General features: G+C 53.0%; 2 protein-coding genes across 4 annotated transcripts; one reads left to right on the forward strand and one right to left on the reverse strand.

The window, feature by feature from the left end:
• Positions 1 to 3,153: 3,153 nt before the first annotated feature.
• LOC100554199 (DEP domain containing 5, GATOR1 subcomplex subunit) lies at positions 3,154 to 15,386 on the reverse strand. 3 transcript variants are annotated; one of them, XM_062958472.1, is made up of 40 exons: positions 15,265 to 15,386; positions 14,676 to 14,749; positions 14,439 to 14,526; positions 14,295 to 14,341; positions 14,136 to 14,221; positions 13,908 to 13,991; positions 13,775 to 13,824; positions 13,612 to 13,681; positions 13,315 to 13,393; positions 13,173 to 13,234; positions 13,016 to 13,085; positions 12,858 to 12,930; positions 12,630 to 12,733; positions 12,413 to 12,487; positions 12,179 to 12,313; positions 12,039 to 12,100; positions 11,835 to 11,908; positions 11,668 to 11,737; positions 11,532 to 11,568; positions 11,024 to 11,144; positions 10,655 to 10,887; positions 10,306 to 10,512; positions 10,049 to 10,184; positions 9,877 to 9,968; positions 9,707 to 9,772; positions 8,966 to 9,152; positions 8,481 to 8,641; positions 8,266 to 8,383; positions 7,892 to 8,059; positions 7,353 to 7,572; positions 7,060 to 7,196; positions 6,039 to 6,150; positions 5,836 to 5,942; positions 5,680 to 5,757; positions 5,463 to 5,595; positions 5,136 to 5,247; positions 4,818 to 5,051; positions 4,300 to 4,644; positions 3,841 to 3,984; positions 3,154 to 3,644 (listed from the first exon to the last, which is right to left on the reverse strand). In XM_062958472.1, exons 2-40 carry the CDS (start codon positions 14,731 to 14,733, stop codon positions 3,295 to 3,297), a joined length of 4,785 nt encoding a protein of 1,594 aa, XP_062814542.1. In that variant the 5' UTR covers positions 14,734 to 14,749; positions 15,265 to 15,386; the 3' UTR covers positions 3,154 to 3,294. The 3 variants fall into 3 exon arrangements, with proteins under 3 accessions (XP_062814542.1, XP_062814541.1, XP_062814544.1); XM_062958471.1 differs by lacking the exon at positions 15,265 to 15,386 and adding an exon at positions 14,857 to 15,029; XM_062958474.1 differs by lacking the exon at positions 15,265 to 15,386 and adding an exon at positions 14,857 to 15,028 and having other exon boundaries at positions 8,966 to 9,122.
• LOC103281629 (uncharacterized) lies at positions 15,325 to 21,959 on the forward strand. The gene is made up of 8 exons (XM_062958475.1): positions 15,325 to 15,463; positions 15,676 to 15,828; positions 16,048 to 18,874; positions 19,356 to 19,415; positions 19,672 to 19,813; positions 20,015 to 20,124; positions 20,242 to 20,313; positions 20,439 to 21,959. Exons 3-8 carry the CDS (start codon positions 16,242 to 16,244, stop codon positions 20,710 to 20,712), a joined length of 3,291 nt encoding a protein of 1,096 aa, XP_062814545.1. The 5' UTR covers positions 15,325 to 15,463; positions 15,676 to 15,828; positions 16,048 to 16,241; the 3' UTR covers positions 20,713 to 21,959.
• Positions 21,960 to 21,965: the final 6 nt, after the last annotated feature.

A 21,965-nucleotide genomic window follows, 5' to 3' on the forward strand; every position in this document is an offset into this window, starting at 1 on the left:
TAGTAATGAGGGATGGGGTCCAGTCTAGATGTCCTTTGGGGGTCCCTTGGCGGGATGTGGATTCCTGCCATGCCAGCCACTTTGTGTGGGCCTGCTCAACGGGAGTTTAATCATTACAGGCCACACAATGGAGCCCTCCACCTCCCGCCAAGGTGGCCAAAGGAAGGCCATTCTTCTCATTCTACCCGTTAGTTAGTTCGTTCATTCGTTAGTTCCTCCTTTTACCTCCAGAATTAATTAATCAGGTCCGTTCCTCTGTTGATTTCAACGGATGCTGAGAAGAAGAAGAAGAAGAAGAAGAAGAAGAAGAAGAAGAAGAAGAAGAAGAGGAGGAGGAGGAGCCTCCAGAAAGGCACACACCCCTCCCTTGGGCTCCTTGATCAATCAATCAATCACCTGTCTCTCTCCTCAATTTGATCTATCCATCCATCCATCCATCATGATATCTATCTCCTTCCATCTATCTGTCTCCTTAATCTGATCTATCTTCTCATCCATCATTATACCTAAGTACCTATCCATCAGTCCATCTCTATGTATCTATATCTATCAATAGATCCATCCATCATTAGATCTATGTACCCAACTACCTATCTCTACATCTGCCCATCTGTCTGTCTGTCTATCTGTCTCTTCAATCTGATCTCCCCACCCATCCGTCATTATACCACCCTATCCATCCATCCATCCATCCATCCATCTCTACGTATCTATATTTATCAATAGATCCATCCATCCATCATGATATCTCCCTACCTCTGTATCCATCCATACATCCATACATACATCTCTACGTATCTATATCTATCAATAGATCCATCCGTCCATCCTTATATCTACCTACCTATCTATCTCAACATCTATCCATCCATCTATTGATAGATCCATCCATCCAACTAGATCCGTCCATCCATCCCTCTCTTTCTCTCATGCCAATGTTGGTGAAGGTTCTTGAGAACGTTGTGGTCCCTCCCAACCTGGAAATTCCTGGCCACACTCTGCTTCCAGTTCACCGGCCAAACTGGGCAAACTAGGAGTCCGCCTGCCTTGGAGGCTGCCAATCTGGCCAGTGTAAGCCCCGCCTACCGGGAAGCCCACTGGCCAATCAGGGAGCCCCAATCGGAGTTGTCAGTTGGATGGAGGTGGTTGCCAGGCAACAATTGGAACCATCATTATCATTCTCTAATGATAAGAATAAAACAGAGAAGGAATAATAATAATAATAATAATAATAATAATAGGTTCCTGTGTTTCCATGCTCCCATAGTAGCATTCTCTCCTTACGTTTCGCCCACGTCTATGGCAAGCATCCTCCGAGGTGGTGAGGTCTGTTGGAAACTGGGCAAGTGAGGTTGAGAGATAGATATATATACCATTGGAAGAACTCTTGTGTGTTGGAAGCAAGTGTAAATGCTGCCATTGGCCACCTTGACGAGCACGGAATGGCCTTGCAGCTTCAAAGCCTGGCTGCTTCCTGCCTGAGGGGGAACCCTTTGTTGGCCCTGCTTGTTTCCTGCCTGGAATTCCCCCGTTGTCTTTGGCGTGTTCTTTTCTGTTTACCTTCTTCTGATTGAAGAGATGTTTTTAATCCTGGCGCTGTCCTTCCTCCTTGGCTAATCCTCTTGAAGCGAAACCATTCAAACCAGTTGGGTGGGATCGGCCTCCCATTGGCCGCCTTCCTTCCTTCCTTCCTTCTGGGGCGAAACTCCCCTCCGTTGCGGGAATTCACCTCTTGCAAGGAAGTGGCCGTGTGTTGACACCTTGGTGGGTTCCTTCAGACCATTTGAAACCATACATAAATACTGTACATCTAAACACACACACACACACACACAGGATGGGATTTGCAGTACCTTCACCCAATTCGGTTCCTGTAGACCACGGTGACCCCCACGAATGATGGTCCCGGACCGAACTAGGGACACAGACCTCTAGACCACTGAAACCCTCACAAATATATGGATGTATTTCAAATTATAGAGATATATGTGTGATATATATATATATATATATATATATATATATATATATATATATATATATATATATGGAATTATATATGTGTGTGTGTATATTAGAAATTATCTCTCTATCTCTCTATCTGGAGAAAAGACTTTAGAACTTCCTTGAAAGCACGAGGGAACAGAGTGACTTCCTCATCCAAGAAAACCTTGAGATAAGAATAATGAGCTTCTGACCGATTAAAAATTAATTGAAGGTGTAATAATACTAATAATTAGCGGCTCAGAGTCCGTACGTCGATTACGATTGTTACGGTAGTGATTGAGGTCTTGATCTCAAAGTTCGTCACCAGAAAGGTGAGGGATCGTTGTGAATGAAGCCTATGAATCCATCTGTCCGGATCAATGACTAATGTATGTGTATGTGGTGCACGTGTCCACTTGCACAAACAGGACCGTCACCTGATCCGGCTCCCACAGACCCCTTCGACCCCCACGAATGACGAACCCGGACCAAACTTGGCACACAGACCCAACACAGCCAACCGTGAATATTGGTGGGCTTTGAGAGTGTATTTTCTCATGGGAGCATTCATCAAAAACAAACCCCAAGCATAGCCAAAAACAGCAACGACAATTAATGGTGCGGCCTTTTGTTTATTTCATTGCCAGTGTTTCGATACCGTACATATTTACATGTGTCTATATTTATATTATCTTACATATCCTACAGATCTCCTGAGGTAAACTTCCCTCCGTTCTGAATAGTTTACCTCAGAATGAGGGAGAAAAAAGGCGGGAAAATGCATCATGAGGGAGAACTGAGGGAAACTGGCCAGAAAAGGAAGGGAAAAAACATTCTGTCTCTTTCTCTGCCAGTCTGAGGTAAAATTTGTAGAATTTACCTCAGGATTGGCTGGAAATGGAAAGGAAAGGGCTTATTTCATGTCACCCTGAGGTAAAATATGAGGAACATGCCTCAGAATTGTCCAGAAATGGAAGGAAAAAGGCTTATTTCATCTGTTTTTCTGGCATTCTGAGGTAAATATTGCAGAATTTACCTCAGGACAGGCCAGAAATGGAAAGGAAAGGGCTTATTTCATCTATTTTTCTGGCATTCTGAGGGAAACATTGCAGAATTTACCTCAGGACGGGCCGGAAATGGAAAGGAAAGGGCTTATTTCGTCTTATTTTCTGGCATTCTGAGGTAAACATTGCAGAATTTACCTCAGGACGGGCCGGAAAGGGAGGGGAAAGGGCTTCTTCCGTGTCACCCTGAGGCAAAACCTGAGGGACTTGCCTCGGGATTGGCCAGGAAGCGAAGGGGGAGGCCTCAGGGAGCAGCGGCGTGTGTGCGTGCGAGGCAGGCGGCCCAGAAGGCGGCAAGGCGCCCGTCCCCGTTGGCGCAGAAGTGGGTGAAGTCCCGGAGGAGCCGGTCGGGGAAGCGCTCGTCGCCCGTGGCCGAGGAGCGCCAGGTCTTGGTCAGCATGGAGTTGTGGGCCCAGTGGAAGCCCACCCCCTGCCCCTCCCCGTTGGGCGCCGAGGGCGAAGGAGAGGGGGCCGAGTCCCGCCTCCGCCGCTGGGACGAGGAAGGGGCCGCCATGGCCGCCGGGGCGGGAGGAGGAAGCGGCTGCGACCCCGAAGAGCGGCGCTTGGAGTACGGCAGCTGCAGGAAGACCGTCCCTGCAGAGAAGAAGAAGAGAGACCACCACCACTGAACCATTCGCATGACCTCAAAACCCCGTTAAACGATATATCATGATATTGAGAGATTGAGAAATAATAGTAACACCGAGAGATAAATAAAAATAGAGAAATCAGATATTAAAGAATGGTGGCGGCCATTGTGAGGGGTCCCGGGGAGGGGTGGGGGGCTGACCTGTGACGTGGATGTACTGGGGCTTGTTGTCGGAGGGGAAGTTGAAGGCGGAGGCCGAGTATTTGTCCCGGATGAAGCCAAACCGGTGGGCAATCACTTCCTGCAGAAGCTGCATCCGGTCCCAGTAGGTCTCCGGCTCAAATCCTGCACGGACGGAGGGAGGGGGGGGCCGGACCCGGGGGGTTATTGTTATTACTATCATTATGATTCTCTCAGTATCATCCACATGTTTGTGTTGTTGTAACATCTACATGAAGCAGCTGGGTGAGGGCACCCAGGGTGTAGGAGAGCGGTGACACGTACATGCGGATGACACCCAAGCCTACTACTGTTTCAGTATGAGCCACAATGCGTCCCCTCTAGGCATTCCCGGGGTCCTCCGGCGCAACCCTGTGGCCGTCCTGGGCAGGAGGCCCCGCCCTTGATTCCCTCGAGCGCCCGCCGGCCGGCCGGCCGTACCGTCAAAGAGGTTCTCCTGGGAGCCTTCCTTGTGGAGGCAGTGGACGTGGAGCGGGATGAAGAGCTGGGCCCGGAGGGGGTCTCCGTACAGGAAGCTGGGCAGCGCAAAGGGCCCCTCGAGGACCGGGACCAGCAGGAAGCCGCAGGAAGTGGCCTTGCGGTGCCAGCCCTGGACCATCTCGAAGAGGACGGCGGCCGTGACGGCCATCCAGTGGAGCTTGACCTCGAAGGCGGTGCCGAGGGAGAAGTTGCCGTGGTAATAGCAGCTGCACCACTCCAGGCGCTGTGTCCGGTGGTTCACGTCCACCTCCAGGGTCACCGTCCGCTGCTCCGGGACCGTGGCCGCTGCCGGGGGAGAACGAGGAGGAAATGGGAGGGAACCAGGGAAAGGGCGAGCGGGAAGAGAGGGGAACCAGCGACCCCTCCCCTCCCCTCCCCTCCAGGGCCCGCCCCCCCGCCCCCCGACCCCTGTGACGCGGAGGTGGTGCCCCCTCCCCCCCGCCCCCTCCCCCGCTTACCGAGGATGGCGGCGGCCTGGCTGCGCCCGCCGAAGCTGCGGCTGAAGGAGCTGTGGCGGCTGGCGTAGGAGGCGGGGCGGCTGGGCAGCCAGGGCAGGAGGAAGGCCGGGACCTCGGAGCGCAGGCAGGGCTGCTCGTCGGCCACCACGGCCACCTCGAACCACTTGCGCTGGAAGGCCGAGGCGTCGTCCCGGGCGGCCGAGGGCCACAGCGAGGGGGGCGGAGGCAGCCCCGCTGGGAGGGGGGAAGGGCTAGGGTTAGGACCCCCTCGGGCGGCCGTTTGGGGGAGGGGGAGGGGGCCGGGGGGGGGGGGCTCACCGCGATGCTCCTGCTCCTTGTCCTCCGGGGCCTTGTAGAAGTAGAAGCCGTAGACGAAGGTGCGGAGGGTCTCCCCCGAGGCGTGCACGATCAGCTGCTCGTCCAGCATTTTCTGGAAGGAAACGGAGGACAGGGGACGGGGGACGGGGGGGTGAACAACGGGGAGGGGCCGGAGGGGAAACAGGGTCCCGGTGGGGGTCGTCCTCCTGAGGACGTGGGGCCACGGGGGCAAGGGCCCCTAGAGAACCATTCTTGGGAAACAGGGAGGAAGTAGCGCTGGGGAAGGGGGCAAGCGGGCCTGGTTCTCTGGCTCTTCCCGCTGCTCACCTGCATGATGTCCATGGCCATGGCCTGGGTCTGGACCCCTTCCACCGTGCTGACCAGCCAATGGACGGCCTCCGCGCTGATGAAGCAGGACGGGGAGAGGCCCTTCTGCTCGGTGAGGAGCGGGACGCCCGACCTGCGTGCCGGGAAGAGGGGAGTGGGCACCCCGTCCGACGCCATGGCCAGGAGGCCACCCTCCCCCCGCCTCCCCCTCCCTTACGTCGGGTGCTTCATGGCCTCCAGGATCTCCGTCAAGCTGGACGACGAGGTCAAGGGGCCGGCGGTCGAGGTCTGGGCGCTGCAAGGAGAGCGGTCGGGGTGTTCAATACAGATGCCGAGGGTCCTTCTCATCCCGTCCCCCCGTCCCCTTACTCACCCGTTTTCTGTCCATCCAGGCATCTGGTCAACGCTTTGGGACCCCGTCAGCGACTGACCGCCGCTTCGTTCGGACTCCAAACTGACCACTGATTGGTCAATCGATACCTCGAGAGAGAGAGAGAGAGAGAGAGAGAGAAAGGTTAATCATTGCCTATAATCATATTGTTTATTTTCAATTTTACTTTTAGTTTCGTTCCTTACTTTGCGTGGGCTGTCCACGTAATTTGGATTCATGGCCGCGCTGTTGCCATCGGAGGGCTGGGCGCTGGAGCTTTTGGTGGAAATGGGGGCCGACTGTTGTTCGTTCAGCGTCCTCAAAAAACAAAACAAAACAAATAATATATAATAATAATAATAATAAAACTTTATTTATAACCCGCCACCATCTCCCCGATGGGGACTCGGGGCGGCTTACATGGGGCCATGCCCAGACACCATACAATATAACAAAATAAAACAATATATCATAACACAATATAATAGTACAAAAATAATCATATACATTACAACACAAATCAGAGCAGACAGGGCGGGCCACATGAACATTTAATTAAAAACTCCGGAGAGAGAGGCATATAAATAAAGAGAACAGGGGTATAAGATGGAACAGTCCAAACAGTCCAAAGGATAAAATCCAAGGGGAGTAATCAAAAAGGTATATAACATTTACTCCCCGAAGGCACATCGAAAAAGCCATGTTTTTAGATCTTTCTTAAAAGCCAATAAGGTGGGGGCTTGCCTGATCTCAGAGGGCAATGAATTCCACAGTCGGGGGGCCACAGCAGAAAAGGCCCTCTCTCTCGTTCCCACTAGACGGGCCTGGGATAGAGGCAGTGGCGAAAGAAGGGCCTCCCCGGATGAGCGGAGGGATCGAACAGGTTTATAATAGGAGATACGGTCACGAAGGTAGGTGGGTCCCAAACCGTTTAGGGCCTTATAAATGATGGTATTCACCTTGAATTGGGACCGGAAGGTGAACGGCAGCCAGTGGAGCTCTTTGAACAGGGGATATTCAGTTGTAATACAAATGTTTAAAAACCCGCAAAAGTGAAACTGAAAGTAAACTTTTAAATGAGTACAGGAAGAAAAGCTGTCTTTCTCAATGCTGTAAAAACATTCAATACTTACTTCCAATAAAAAATCAATATCTATTTCCAGTACAAAAAACACCAATGCAAAATCAATATCTACTTCCAATGTTAAAAAAATCACTACCACTCACTTGTGTGTGGCCTCCATCTCCAGGAGCGCCGAGAGGGCGGAGGTGCCCTTCTTGACCAGGTTGGGGGGTGGTTCCGGCGGGTGAGGGGCCGGGGCGGGGGGCGCCGAGGCCTGGAGGCCCTTCATGGCCGAGCCCTTCTGCACAGGAGACAGGAACCGGGGGGGGGGGGCACAATGGGCTCTGCATCAACGGAGCGGCCCTTCCTTGGACGACCCTGTGGCAGGCGGGCAGGCAGGCTGTCCGGCACGGGAGTCTCTCCCCCTCCCCCCCCCCCCCCCCGCGCGCGCGCTCACCCGGAGCATGCGGTCGGAGCGGTGGCGCCTGCGGATGCGGTTGAGCCCCTCCACGAAGCGGAGGAAGCCGTCCCGCAGCTGCCACTCCTCCTCCTCCGAGCGGGGCTTCTCCCCATAGATGTCGCAGCGGGATTCCCCCTCCAGGATGCGCTTGGTGGCCCCCACGCAGGCCGGCAGCAGCAGGAAGCGCGTGCGCCAGAACTTCAGCGACTCAATCAGGCTGCAAGAGGGACCGGGGGGGGGGGGGGAGAGCGTGAGTGCCATCGTTCCCAAAGCCCCAGTCGGGCGGGGGGGGCACCCCACGGCCAACACCCTCGCTCACTGCCCACCTCAGCCCTTGGAGAAGAGCTGAGCTGGGAGGAGAGGAGAGGCACGGAAGAAGGAGGGCGCCGTCTGGGGAGGTCAAGGGGTGGCTCCCGTTGGGTGACCCCGCCCCACGGGGGGAAGGTCCCCCCACCCAACTCCAGGGTATCCGCCACAGATACGGGATGATGCAGGAATGGCCCCACGAGCGGGGCAGGGAAGGAAAGGCTGCTGACCTGAAGTCCTCCGAACCCGCCGAGCAGATGTACTGGTCGAGGTAGTTCCACTTGTACTCCTCCAGCCTCTCGTGCGAGAACTCCACCCAACAGAGGAAGAACTCCGAGTCCGAATGGGACGGGCAGAGGCTGTAGGTGTAGTTGATCTGCGCAGACTCATACGGGTACCTGGGAAGACCACCACCACCACCACCGCACAAGAAGAGTATCAGAGAGAGCTGGAGAAAGCAGACCCCCCTCCGCCCCAGAGCTGGAGAAGGGAGAAGGAGGCCTTCCCCAAGGCTGGAGAAGGTGGACCTCGTTAGAGATGGGCGAGAGTAGCCCTCAGAGCTGGAGACAGAGGACGGAGCGCTCTGCTTGAGCCGGTCACTCACTTGGGCAGGTATCTGGTGACGGTGATGATCTTATCCTTGAGGGTCACCTTGTGGAAAGTCCTCCCCATGCTCAGCCAGTGCTGGTCCTCTTCCTCCAGCCGGTTCCGCGACACCAGGCCTACGCCGCCACAGCAAGAGGCACGGACGGTTGACTCATTCGACCGCCCACCTCTGCCTCCATTCCTCACCCCTGTCACCCAAGATGGCTGCCTCACCTCGGCCGTAGAGGGGGCTACTGCTCAGCGGGGGCTGGATGGCGGCGGGCGCTTTCTGCGGCCTGCCTTGGACGATGAGCTGGTAGCCCTGCATCAGCCGCTGGCAGATGAACTCCTCAAAGACCTGCTGGGCCGTCATCTGGACCCCTTCCTCGTCTCGCCTGCCAAGCAAAGGCTCGGGTTGGCTGGGTCAGGAGCGGGGCCATCCCCATCATTCTCGGACATTGAAGAGTTGTATATCACTAGGGAATCTGATGACCTCCCGACCACAGTGTCAGGAATGAGCCCCCCTGAACACCGGGGTGGGTGGGACGTGTCCCGACTTTGTTGTGCATCAGAACCGCGGAGACCGAGGAGGTCTTCTTGTTGCGAGATCGCCTTTGGTCCCCCGCCTCATCCACCGAGATCATAATCGCAATATGTGGGGGAACCCCCCCTCCCCCCGGACCCTGTGTATCACGGCGATGCCGCCTGCGGGCCCATACCTGTCCATATCGGCTTCCGGGAGGAGGTCGTAGCACCCCTCGGTGTAGTCGTTCTGGAGGCTCTGGCGGTCGGGGAAGTAATCCGTGGTGAGGGGGAGGCAGGCCGGGGTAGTGAGGGACTTCCAGTCCACCCCGACGGTGCAACAGAAGCCTGGCACTATGGGGGGAGCAGACAGGGTCAGCAGGACTGCCTCGTTGCATCATGGGGCGGAGGGAGGCCATTCATTCGGGGGTGGGGGCGGGGGGTGAAAGGTCACCCAGGACAGGACAGGAAGACGGGGAGGAGGAGGAGGAGGAAGGCGGGTGGGAAGGAGAAGGAAGGAAGGAAGGAAGGAAGGAAGAAAGACAGAGTTTGTTAAAATGACGCAGGGCCCCCGTGCCATCGCGCCGCTCACCCCCCAATTCGGAAGTATCCCAACGCCATTTAACTCGGGGACGGGCGGGCGGGCGAGTGGGGGAGACTGGAGGGGCCGCCCTCCCTCTACTGATCCCCGTGGAGTTACTTCCGCTCCTTCCCAATGAGCGGGTTTTAGGAAGCAAAGCAAGACAACAGTGAACAGACCAGAACGAGACACATTAATCATGAGCCTTCCCACTGCCTGCGATATTGAGTGACAGAGAAATAGAGGAAATACAGCCGCGGAAAAGAGTTGTGGGTTGTGGCGGGACTCGAGATGGAGGAACTGGGTCTCGTTCTTGTCTCTTTTCCGGGAACGTTTTGGGTTCTACCTCAACACTTACTTGGATCCGTAGCACTGGAGACCGATCCGTCGGCGGAGTCTTTGGCTTGGCTTCGGACATTGGTTCCTGCGGGAAAGCAAATCGTCCAGAGTCAAAATGGATGAAATTCGTGGCCCATCGATCGTGGTTCCTTGCCAAACGAAAGACCCCCATCGGCCCCCTGTCGGTACCGTGGCTCCCTGTTAACTGGTGAGGATAATCTTCCGTCCTGCCGAAACTCGAGAAGGAAGCGATGTCGTCCGGAGGGCGGAAAGCCCCGTGCCTGGAAAAGCCAAAGAGGATTCGTAAGGCCGGTTGAGCAAACCCAAAGATAGACACACAGGACGTGGGGGGAAGGCTGACCTCCCCGTGGCTTCGTGGTAGGCCAGCTCCAGGAGTTCGGCAGAAGAGTGCGTCCAATCCCGTTGCCCGCTCCCTTGCATCTCCGCCATGTTCTGGCGGGTCTGGTGGTGGATCTGGATGGCTTCTCCCGACGGTCCTGACCAACCAACGGCGGGTGTAAACCTTCCTTCATTCACGATGGGCAATTATACCGGTCTTGTATCGCTGACCACTTCATCGGCCACGGAGGAGACCCCCAAGCGGCGCTCCTTACTCACCCACAGGGAACGTGTGGACCCAACGCCGCCGGTTGGAGGTGAGCTTCATGGGCATCCGCGAGGGGGCAAAGGGGTTGATGAGGGCCCGCTGCGGGGCGTACCCTCCGGCCGAACGCAGGTGCAGCATGGACTCGGCGCTGCCCACGTGGAACCTCCCGGGGGCGCTGGAGTCGCGCTGTTGCGATTCCAACATGCTCTCCAGGGCGTCTGCAGAAAACACCACAAGAGAACACCGAGTCGTCGCTTGTCGTCTCCGGGTCCGTACGGCGACACCCCGGTCCGATTACAACAGGATGTTATCTGCAGAAAATCATAATGCCGAGTTTCTGAGCATGGGGATGGTCCTCACCCCGGTGGCCGGTGTACCCCAAGGAGCTGCTGACTTCGTAGGTGGTGTGCAGGTGTGGGCGCGGGATCATGAGGATGTTGGAGATGCGGCCGAGGGAGCTGTCGTCTGAGGCCTGGCTCCGCGCCTCCTCCGGGGGGAGAGGGAGCGCCCGCCCGCCCACGCGAGAAGGGCTGGACGAGACGTCGAAGGAGCTCGAGCTCTTCCGTGGGCGGCTCTCCCGCTCCTGGACCGACCTGCGCGGGACACCCCCAACGTCACCACCTGACACTGATTCATTTACAGCATTGACATCCCGCCCCTCTTGCCATCCCGGTGACTACGTGAGACACGGCCACAGACAGGTATCGCGGGAGGGGGTCCCTCTCTCACCGGAAGGGGGTGCTGCGCTGGGCCCGGGAGGGTCCGGGGAGCCTGAAGACCTGGCTGTCGTAGGCGTCGTAGTCCACCTGGATCGGAAGGGCGTTCTCCGTCTCCTTCGGGGCTCCCAGCGCTGGAAGCACAACACTAGGGTCACAACGGGAGCCGAAACAGTACGGGACAGGACGGCCGTAGACGCATCACAGGACAGCGCGATGTTACTGCGGTTATTAAGAGCCAGCGCTACAGGGACTGCCCAATGATCCCCTGGTTACTGCGGTATTACATAGGGTTACAACGGGAGTATCGCCATCCTACGTATGACGGAGGAATCCTGTCACTATGGTGATTACGGGACAGCGAGGGGATCAGTATCCCACGTATTATTACAGGACCACCCTACTGCTACTACGGGACAATCGTACGGTTATTACGGGACAACATCGCAGTTATTACAGGAGTAACAACACCATGATTACGGGTCTCACAACAAACTAAATAATTTGGGGGAACGACTCACACGAATCCTTGCTGTTCTTTGCCCTCTCGCTCGGTGTCTGCGAAAAATGGGAAAACCGAGAGAGAGAGAGTGAGGTCCATGGGGGATACAAACAGCCCCTCCAGGAAAATACCACGTTAAATGAGCATATTCTGACCTTTCTGCCCGCCAGCTTGATGCGCGGAGTGAAGCTGTTGCATTGGAACTGGCTTGTAGAAGTATAGAAACTGTAACAAAAATTATTACGAAAGACGGTATTTCAGGATAATGTTGTTATTGGTGACTACTATACATACTCTATAAATATTCCTTAATGGGAAATACCTGTGGTTTATCCAATGCGGTATGTTGTAGTCATCTCCCAAACGGGAATCCCCGGGACTGGAACGATTGTGTAGCTAGAAGAAATGAAGAAGTGCCCTCTAGGCATTTTCTAGGTCCTCCAGTGCAACTCTATGGCATTCTTGCACAGGAAGCCCAGGAAATGCTGCCAATCAATAAGAACGGGAAGGGTGAACCAAGACTTACCTTAAAGAGAGGAACGGCGTGGAGGGGCTGCTCCCCCATGCAGACCAAATCAACACCGATCCCTACCAAAAATAAGGACAAACTCCATATCGTGAAGCTAATTAAATTAACGGCAAACGAATATGGGATGGCTGGCTTACCGTTATCGATCATGCGCTGCTTGGTGAGGATCATGAGGAGGCGGTCCACCTCGAAGACGCCCACGCCGGGTGTGATGACCACCGACATCTGGCCCGTCCGGTCAAAATTCCGGTTGATATAATGCTTGTCAAAGACTGGGCGGGAGAAGCCAAGAACATCACTATTGGCATCCCACAATGCAGATCATACTAACGACACGAGACGGGGCCCTGACGACCCTTCCTGCTGCTCACCATTGAAGGAGAGGTTGATGGCCTCCAAGTAGTTCCCTTGGGCCGCGGTCGAATTCCGTCCCGGGGGGAAGCCCTCTGGGAGACAAGGAGGAACACCACGGGTGAGCCACCGGTCCCGTCCATCCATCCTCAAAACAGGCCCTCTAGGCATTTCCTAGGTCCTCCCACACAACTCCATGGTAGTCTAGATGGAAGGAGTGTTTCCTTCGGCACCCACCGGCTTGTTCCAGTCGGACCAGGACGGGGTACTGGATGAAGAGCTTCTTGATGGTCACCAGCAACGAGGTCCACTCCTCCCGCCGCTCGTTCTGGACCACCACCCTGGGCAGGACAAGGGGGAAGACCACAGGAAGTCAGCCGAGGTCACTTCCTGTCACGCCCCAAAAAGGGCGCTCCGTGGGAAATACCGGCGGAGGGACAGGACGGCAGGAAGGGAGGAACCTACTTGTAGAAATCCTCATAGGACCGGCCTTGGTGGTCTTGCTGAATGGCCGGGCGGTGGGACTCCGGAAAGTCGCCTAAAAGTGAAATACGAGCGAAACGTGAAAACGGGGAAATTCAGATACAAGGGAAACATGAAAATGGTCTCACACACGCACTCACTTATGGACCTGGCTTCGTAGAAGGTTCTAGAAAAAAGGACGACGGTCACTTCGTGGCTGCAGTTCTTCTCCTGAAGGAGGCAACGTACGTTCGTTAGACCTTCACGAAGCAATGACCACAACAACAACAACAACAACAACAACAACATCATGCCGACCTTCCATTTGGTGAAAAGGTCAGCCAGGAAACCGTTGACGGCCTTCTCAAAATAGAGGTCACCTGCGTCAATGAAAATTCCCAGAAATTATAATCTTGTTATTGTTGTAATACGTTTTAATTTATGTTTATTGTATTTGTACCATATATGTCGAAATCCCACATTTCGCAGCTCATCTGGATGAAGATGTAAACCATGGCGGAGGTCGAGCGGAAAACCACCTGAGGCACAGAAAGATATTCATTACAGTTTTTTGGTCATTTTGTCCGAAACCGGGTGGGTTTTGTACTTGAAAGACCCCAATAATTTTGAGTTAGAGCATAACAAATACATCTGACATGTTTTGGTCCAGACCCATCAAGGCCAATTTGGAGCCTTTGTGGAACAAACCAACAAACATACAAACATATATTTTTTTATTATATAAGGACTGCTTTACCCGGGTGTCTTCGCTGATACATCCGCAAGTCACTTTTTCACTTTTCACCCAAAGCTCTCCAGCTTGGGCCCTAAAAATCGAATAAATCAATCATAATCAATTAATTAACAACACTAAAATGCAAATTAATTAATAAGAATATGAGTAACAATTAGAATAATACCGAATTCCGGCAAATTCCACTTTCTGAGTGACGTACGCACAGGTGCCGACCTAGGAAACGAACGCAAATAATACATAAAATATATATGAATAAATTATGCCAATTTGGTGAATAAATAAATTATGCAAATCACCAAGCTCTTCTTCAGCCGCCACATATCCCCGCGACCGATGTATTGATCCTTGAAGGTCAGTTCCACCAAATCGAGGGTCACGTCCTGGAAATACAAAATATTATTATTATTATTTAATTGGTATTATTTTTGCATTGTTTAATCTTATTTATTTATGTATAATTCTATATTATTAAAATATATTACAATATTATTATATATAATAATATTACATATTATCAAATTTACCTTTGGATCAACGACATTAACATGGACGTCTTGGTAGGGCCTCAGGCGGAAAACCTGAGCCACTGTCTGGTCCACGCTGATGGTTTCTGAAAGGAGAATAATAATAATAATAATAATAATAATAAATAAAAACACAATATCCTTCAATGATAGACTTACCTTTCTGTAAATCTTCCTTGAGCGATTTGACTTGAAGGAGGAGAGGGCTGCAATGAAATCACATTATCATTATTATATTGTTTTATATTTTACATTATTTTTATTATATTTTTAGTATTATTATATTATATATTAATATTTCACCTGTATTCATCATTGGGATGAGCGATTTCCACAATATCTCCCAGTTTAATATGAAGGAAGACTTTGGGGTTGACCATCAGCTCATCATCTGCAAAGCGGAAAATAATAACAATATTAATAATAATAATGATTTCATATTGATTACACATTTGAATAAGAATTATAATATATTTTAATAACAGTAATGACAATTTATATATATATATAATCTCCTATATGAGTGTCCCAGGGACTGACCGCTGCTCCCAAAGCCTTTCTTATGGATGACCAGCTTGTAGACCTTGTTGGTTTTCATCTTGAGGCTTCGGGTCCTGCAAAAAATAAAAAAAATAAAATAGAAATATCCCTTTAAGAAAATGGACCTCTCCATAGGTTGGCATTGGAGGAAGGACTGAGCAGTACCTATTGCTCTACTCACATGTTGCATGCGAGGCTAGCAGAAGCTGGGGCTAACAGCCGGAGCTTGCCCCACTCCCCAGATTCAAACCACCACTAGTTTCCAACCTCAGGATGTCAGGCGAAACCTCAGGAGAGAATGCTGCCCCATTCTATTCCTATCTTATATGATCAGGGTTTTTATAGTATATATGCTATTATTATATTATTACAGTATAATATTATATTATCCTATTCTAATATTATATAACTATATTACTATTATATTATTCTATCATTCTATTGTATCATTCTATATTATATTATTATATTACTATTATAACATATTATTCTATTGCTATAGTACTATACAATTCTATGTGATATATTCTATTACGCCTCCTCCGATTGGGGATCCCCCCCCCATGGGTGTCCGAATGGTTCGACCCACCTCGTTGTCCCGAATGGCGGACTGAACCAAGTGCGACGGGAAAGGGGGGCGTGGCCAGGCTGAGAGGCCGAGACCAAGCCCTCGCCTCTGGAAGCCTTTGAGCTCCGAATGGAGCGAGTATAGACACCCACCGCGGGGCCTAGAGCGTCCTCATCCGGGCCTCTCTTCCGTTCCAAGCCTTGGAGAAACAGAGTGGAAGGTAATGATAGAAGGCGCTCTGCTGTCCCGCGGAGGCCTAGAGCGTCCCCATCCGGGTATCTCCTATTGCCTAGTGGGAGTCCCCAGAAGTGGCACCACCGAGTGGGGGGATAGAGCGGCACCAGACATGGCCCTGCGCAGGCTCCCTCCCTCCCTCCCTCCCTCCCTCGAGGGGGCGCCCTTCCCCACCCGCGCCTTCTCTTCTGCTCCGAGGCTGAGAAGGAGAAGCGTCCCAAAGGAATTCCCCGGATGTAGGGCCTTCCAGCGAGGGGATGGAAAGAGCGGAAGTGGAAGGAGGCGGGCCACCGAGAGGAGTGGGAGGAGCGTCGCGGGAAGAGAGGGAGGCCTCCTCGGCGCCCGGAGCAGGTAAGAGGAAGGCGGAGAGAGGCAGGCGGGCGGGCGGGCGCCTTGAATGGCCCCGCAGCTCCGGAGCCTGCCTGCTTCCTGCCTGCCTGCCTGCCTGCCTGCCGGAGTCCCATGGCCAGTTAACCCCCCTCCCCCCGGGCAGGAGGCAGCCAGGCTTTGGAGCTGCGGGGCCTGTCCCTCCCTCCCTCCCGCTCAGGCCTGTGTTTCCTTCCTCTCCAGGGAGCGATGCCGAGGACGGCGGTGAAGGAGGAGGAGGAGGAGGAGGAGGAGGGGCCTCGGGGCGCCGCTCCCTCCCTCCCTTTGAGGGGGTGAAGTGGCCCAGGCGTCCCAGCATGGCCTCCGGGGCACCCGGGCCGCCCTGACCGGCCGCGTCGCCCTCCTCGCCCCCGCCGCCTGCCTCTCCCCCGCCTCGGATGTCGGCCGCTCTGGCGCAAGGGCTCCGTGCTGCTCCCCGGGCCCCACGGACGGAGGGGGACGCATGGCTCCCCGGGGGTGGAGTGGCCGCCTTGCCTCCCATGGCACCCCCGCCGTGCCTTTGGGCCGGCCCCGGAGAAGGCCCGCGCTGCGCAGGAGACCCCAGGGGCCGGCACCCCGCCGCCCCCCACAGCGGGACTCCTGCGGGCGCCCCCCTCCCCTGGGACCCCCTGGAAGTCGCCTGTGGGGCCCAGGGGCAGGACCTGGGCATCGAGCTCCGGGACGAATGGGGCTCCGGAACAACGGCGGAGGACGACCACGGCTGCCAAGGGCTGGGCGGCCAAGGCGAGGAAAAAGTGGACCATTCCTACAGTCGCCTCGAAAGACACAACGGAAGCCAGGTGGGCGCAGTGACGGCAGAGCTCGGCCTCCCACCAACCAAAGATGGACCCGGGGTGGGTAGTGTGCCTGTGCAAGATGGCGTCCCTCCCCTCAGAAATATCCTCCTTCCGCCAACTGATGTCGTCCTTCCGCCAACCAAAGATGGATCCGTGGGGGATAGTGTGGCTTTTCAAAATGGTATCCTTCTCCTCGGAAATATCCTCATTCCGCCAAGTGGAGATGGAGCCAATGAGAACCTGCAAAATGATGGCTCTTGCAAGCTCAACCTTCCACCAACCAAAGATGGATCCAGGGCAGATAGCCTCACATTACAAAATGGCACCTCTCTCCTCCAAAATAGCGCCGTTTTGCCAACCAGAGATGGATCCATGGAAAGCAGCACAACTCTACGAAATGGCATCCCTTCCCTTCGCGATCCCGTCCTTCCGACCACCAGAGACTGGGATATGAACAATGGGAGATCTCCCCTTCTGATTGGTGGAGACTCAGCCATGTTGGACAAAGGAAATGAGACTCTTTTGGCAGAAAGCTGTAATTTGAGCATCAATTTGCATTCTCCCCTCCTCTACCCTGAATGTTCAGAGAAGTGTCCAGAGACAACCAAGATGGCCGACGAGGTCTTCCCTCTGCCCGTAGAGGCTGACCTCACTTCCGGTGTGTCTCTCGATGGAGAACGCCTTGGGGACTGTAGGATACCTTTGCCCCTTAATGAAGAAATCCCACCCGCAAGTCAGAATGGCAATGAGATCCCGTACGTAGACGACCTCTGCCTGCGCCTTGAGACATGGACCATTACGGAAGACACCGAAATAATTGCGGAAAGGGAAGTTGACGAGTCCAGTGAAATTACGCATATTTCGGTCCGTACACCTGAAGGAACTCTAACATCGTCCGATGGAGACGCCTCTCTGAAAGAAAGTCCCGATCCTTCAGAGCCTTCTGTGGAGAAAGTGGAGAGGATGACCACTGGATTTCCTGCCGACGAGGAAGAAATCACGCGACCTTTCAAGATGATGGGAAATACTGCAGACGTTGGCGAAACTCTGCCTGACAATCCCTCCAAAAGGACAGCAAGTTCGGCTTTAAGAAATGGATGCTCGCTTCAAGATATCTCGATGCGTCCTCCTCTGAAATGCCTCAATGGCGTGTCTTCTAGTCGAACAAAACGGAGGAAAATACTAGAAACTGAGATCCCTTTCGGTGGATTTTCCAGACGAACGGAGAGCGTTGTGGACCATAATAGAGCCCTCCACCATCATTGGGGGTCGCCAGAATGGCCGAAAACATCTGTGGAAAGCTCCAGTCAACGACCGTTGAGCGAACCGATTCCCTCTCAAATTGTTCGGTCGATTCACAGCGTCCAACGATATGTCAACGATTGCCCTCTTCGAACAATAAAACTCCCATTTTGCTTATCAAAAATGGCCGCTGAAGTGCCACAAACGTCTGCATCCAATATGGATTCCCCTAGAAGGATGTCCGGAGAGTGTATTGCCTCCTTGGTGGACATTTTCAGGCCTAGCAAATGTGCTAAAGAGACGAGGCTTTTGAGGAAGCTGTCCGCACTCGCCGATACGATTTCACCTCCTTGGAGGTTGAAACCGGCCTCGAATATCCCTAAATTTGGATGCAAAATGATACCGGATCTGTTATCCTCTGTAGCGAATGTCCAGAAGACCAATTTGCAGTCATCCTTCTCGTTATTTCCCCTCGAATCCGCCAACATTTGTATCTTGGACTCGAGATCGAAATTACCGTTCACCATGCCGTCATTCCAGTTCAAAATGGCACCCGCTCCTGTACAGAAATCAACGCTGTCTTGGAAAGAAATGCCCTTTGAGTGGACGTTCTCCTTCCTCTTGTCCCAAAGTATTACGGGTGTGATACCGAACTTGTCCCCCGTGAAAAAAGATGGTGGGTGCCCAGTCGGACTCCGGACCGTTCTGGCGCTGTTCTCGCCCGGTTATTCCCGCCTCTGGGCCCGGAAATGGCGCCTCCCGGTCCGGAGGCTGACCTTCTTCCAGTTCACGGGGGCTTCAAAGGACCCGAACTCGCTGCGCTTCAATCTCTTTGCATCCTTGCTCTCCACAACCTTCGACAGTGGGCTCCCCACGTGGAGACCCCTCGACCCTCCTTCCTCCAAAGTCCTGCCTCTCCGCTCGCCGCAGGAAGAGACTTCGGCGTCTTCGCCATTTCCGTCGCCGTGGATGTGCCTCGACCTCCAGAACAGGTAAAATCACCACCACCACCATCATCCCTATCTCTATATTGCTCCCTTGTGGCCACGCCTGAGGAATGCATCCACATATGACTGCAGAGCTAATCTCTCTGCTGTCCTGTTCGTTTTGGGGGGCATGTTTCCAGACCGGGGCGGGTTTTGTGCTCGGAAGACCCCAATAGTTTTAAGTTGGAGAGTAACGGGTCTATCCGCCACCTTTTGGTCCCGATCCATTTACCCCAGATAGGAACCTTTGTGGAATAAAGAAACAAGCATATGTTTGGGGTCACCCTATTTTTACGTCAAAGGCATGAGATGGAATCCTACGAATGTGTGTATTATATATGAATATATAAATATGCTTTTCCTTTCTTATTGGGTTGGAAGAAGCCAAACTAATTTCCTTGAGTTTAGTTCATCCCAAGGAGCCTCTACGCTGCTGAATTAATCTGGTTTGATGCCACTGTAACTCTGCTTTCTTCTTTGAACCCAGCTCTGCCATGTTGCCCCCGGCGACTGGAAAGTCGATGGAACTTCCTCCAAAGAATACCAGGTGAATCTCACACCCCCACCAATGTGTCATTGTCCTCTCTAGGCATTTCCTTAGTGCTCCAGTGCAACTCTATGGTATCCCTGTGCAGGAAGTCCTTCCTTTCCATAGGGTTTCATATTATTTATGGCCTTGTGTATCTATTTTCCACCAAATATGTCCCCTCTAAGCATTTTCTAGGTCCCTCCAATGCAACTCTAGGGAGGAAGTCCTTCGTTTTGTTTAACATTTTCTGTTATTCTCTCTCTCTCCTTCCCAGGTGGGAGACTTCCTTTTCCGCCTTGACGCCGACCTTCCTGTCGACCCCAGAGCCACCTTGGTCTCACCTTCCGGTCCCAGCATTTCCTGTCCGGAATCCATTGGAAGAACTGGAGGTCCCTGTCCCCGCCCCCCCTCAGAGCGTGAGTCCCCTCTAGGTCCTCCAGTCCAACTCTGTGGCATCCTTTGCATAGGAAGTCCTTCCCACTCATAGAATTAGATCCTATCCTGGGTTTCGTTTATCCACATTTCACAAAATATGTCCGCTCTGGCATTTCCTGTGTCCTCTATGGCATTGATATGCAGGAAGTCTTGTATTCCCGCCTCTGCTTCTCTGCCCGCAGGCCGAACCGGAGAAGAAGAAGCCAAAGAAGGTCTCCCAGATCCGGATCCGGAAGGCGATCCCGAGGCCGGACCCCAACCTGACCCCGATGGGCCTCCCGAGACCCAAAAGGTGGGATGCGAGGTCCACATGCATGGGACGTGTAGTCCTCCCGGCCCTGATTGCGGGTCAGACGATGATACGGATCGGGCGGAGGATTGAAATGCCGTTTGCTTGACCCCTTCCCAGGTTGAAGAAGACCGAGTTCAGCTTGGAGGAGATCTACACCAACAAGAACTACAAGGCCCCCCCGGCCACAAGGTTCGAGCCCTGCAGCAGCAGGAAGGGTCGGCCATCTTGTAACTCCCTTTTGAGGCGCCCCCCCCTCCTGGGGGCGTTGGCCGTCCCGTAATGTCTCCCTCCCTCCCTCCCTCCCTCCCTCCCAGGTCCCTGGAGACCATCTTTGAGGAGCCCAAGGAGCGCCGCGGCGGGGGGGCCTGGCAGTGGGTCAGCCACCAGAAGCGCAGGCGCGTCCTCGACTTCCCGGACTTCACGCTCCCCCGGAAGCGCCGCCCGCGCGGGAGGCTCCGCCCGCCCCTCCAGGGCTTCACCCGGGCCCAGAAGGCCGCGCCGGGCGGGCGGGAGCTGGACGCCCTCCTCCGCCAGAGGCTCGCCGACCTCGAGGACTTCTGCGCCCGCCACGACCACCCCGGGAGCTGAGCCCCGTCCGTGCCCCTTGAGACCTGGACCACGGGCACCATCCCATCGGCCTTTCAAGGGGGGCTCCCATCCGAACCAGAGCTGGCCACGGGCCTTTCAGGATGGCCGCGTCTTCATACTCCTCCGAGAGCGATGGCCGTGGATGTCTTTTCAAGATGGCCGCTGCCCGCTGCAAAGTTCATCCGTTCCGCTTCTTGTTTGCAGAGGTTTTCTCGTTTCCTTCTGAACGAGTCGGATCAGGAAAAAAATCCCACTGATTTAAGCGTAGGATGTGAAGAAGATCCAAATGTATTTTGCTCCAAACACGTCTCGCTATTTAGTGTAGGAATGTTATATTTCACGAACTCTTACTTTTCTTCTCGTGTTTTGGGGACTCGTTTCCTTCCCAAACGAGCCTGGGATGAGCGCTTTTTTCCGACTCAATCGATACCTCCATTAACGAACTCTTACAGAACCCAACAAATTAAAGAGCAGTAATTAAATCGTAATTAATGAAACCTTGGGCCTTAAAAACTGGATTACACACAATTGTGCCTGAAAAAAAGAAGAAAATTATATATATTCCAGTCATTGAATTCCCCCCCCACACACACAGACACACACATAGTCCCATTTTATGAGATTCGTCTCATTTTACGATCCTTTCAATCATCTTGTTTTTGATTATTTTCAGATCCTTTTTTGTCCCATAATGGGATTATTATGATGATTTTCCCGGAATGTTCCGTTTCTCGTTTTTTGTGATACGACCTGGGCCGTTGATGAATTGATCCATCTATATATATATTATATATATATATATAGCCTTTCCACACGCAACTTTTTTTTCCAATTCCTGGAACATTACGGAACTTTCTAGAATGTTCTGTTGCCCATTTTTTGCCGCTTTCCTTGAATGTGAATACTTTTTCTTTCTTTTTTTTCTTACCATATTTTGTTTGCGTTTTTCTTTCTTTTCAGAATACAGTTACAGTTTTCTTTATTTCGAGGTTCCGAATGAGGGTTTTTTTTTGTTGATGTTAAATTTCCAGGCAAAGATGTCTATATTGAGTTATAAATTTGCACAACCAATTTCCCTCCCTCCCGTCGTGGATTTATAATTAATTCCTAGTAAACAAATAAATAAATATCAGAATATGAAAAGACGTCCTCGTTTTCCTCTCCCTTCCTCCCTTTTCCCCCCTTGTAATTTAAATTATGGAAAATATATTTAAAATAATAAAAATAATAATTAACATTTCAAATAACGTGTG

Source organism: Anolis carolinensis, chromosome X (genome assembly GCF_035594765.1).
Source record: "Anolis carolinensis isolate JA03-04 chromosome X, rAnoCar3.1.pri, whole genome shotgun sequence".
NCBI lineage: Eukaryota > Metazoa > Chordata > Lepidosauria > Squamata > Dactyloidae > Anolis > Anolis carolinensis.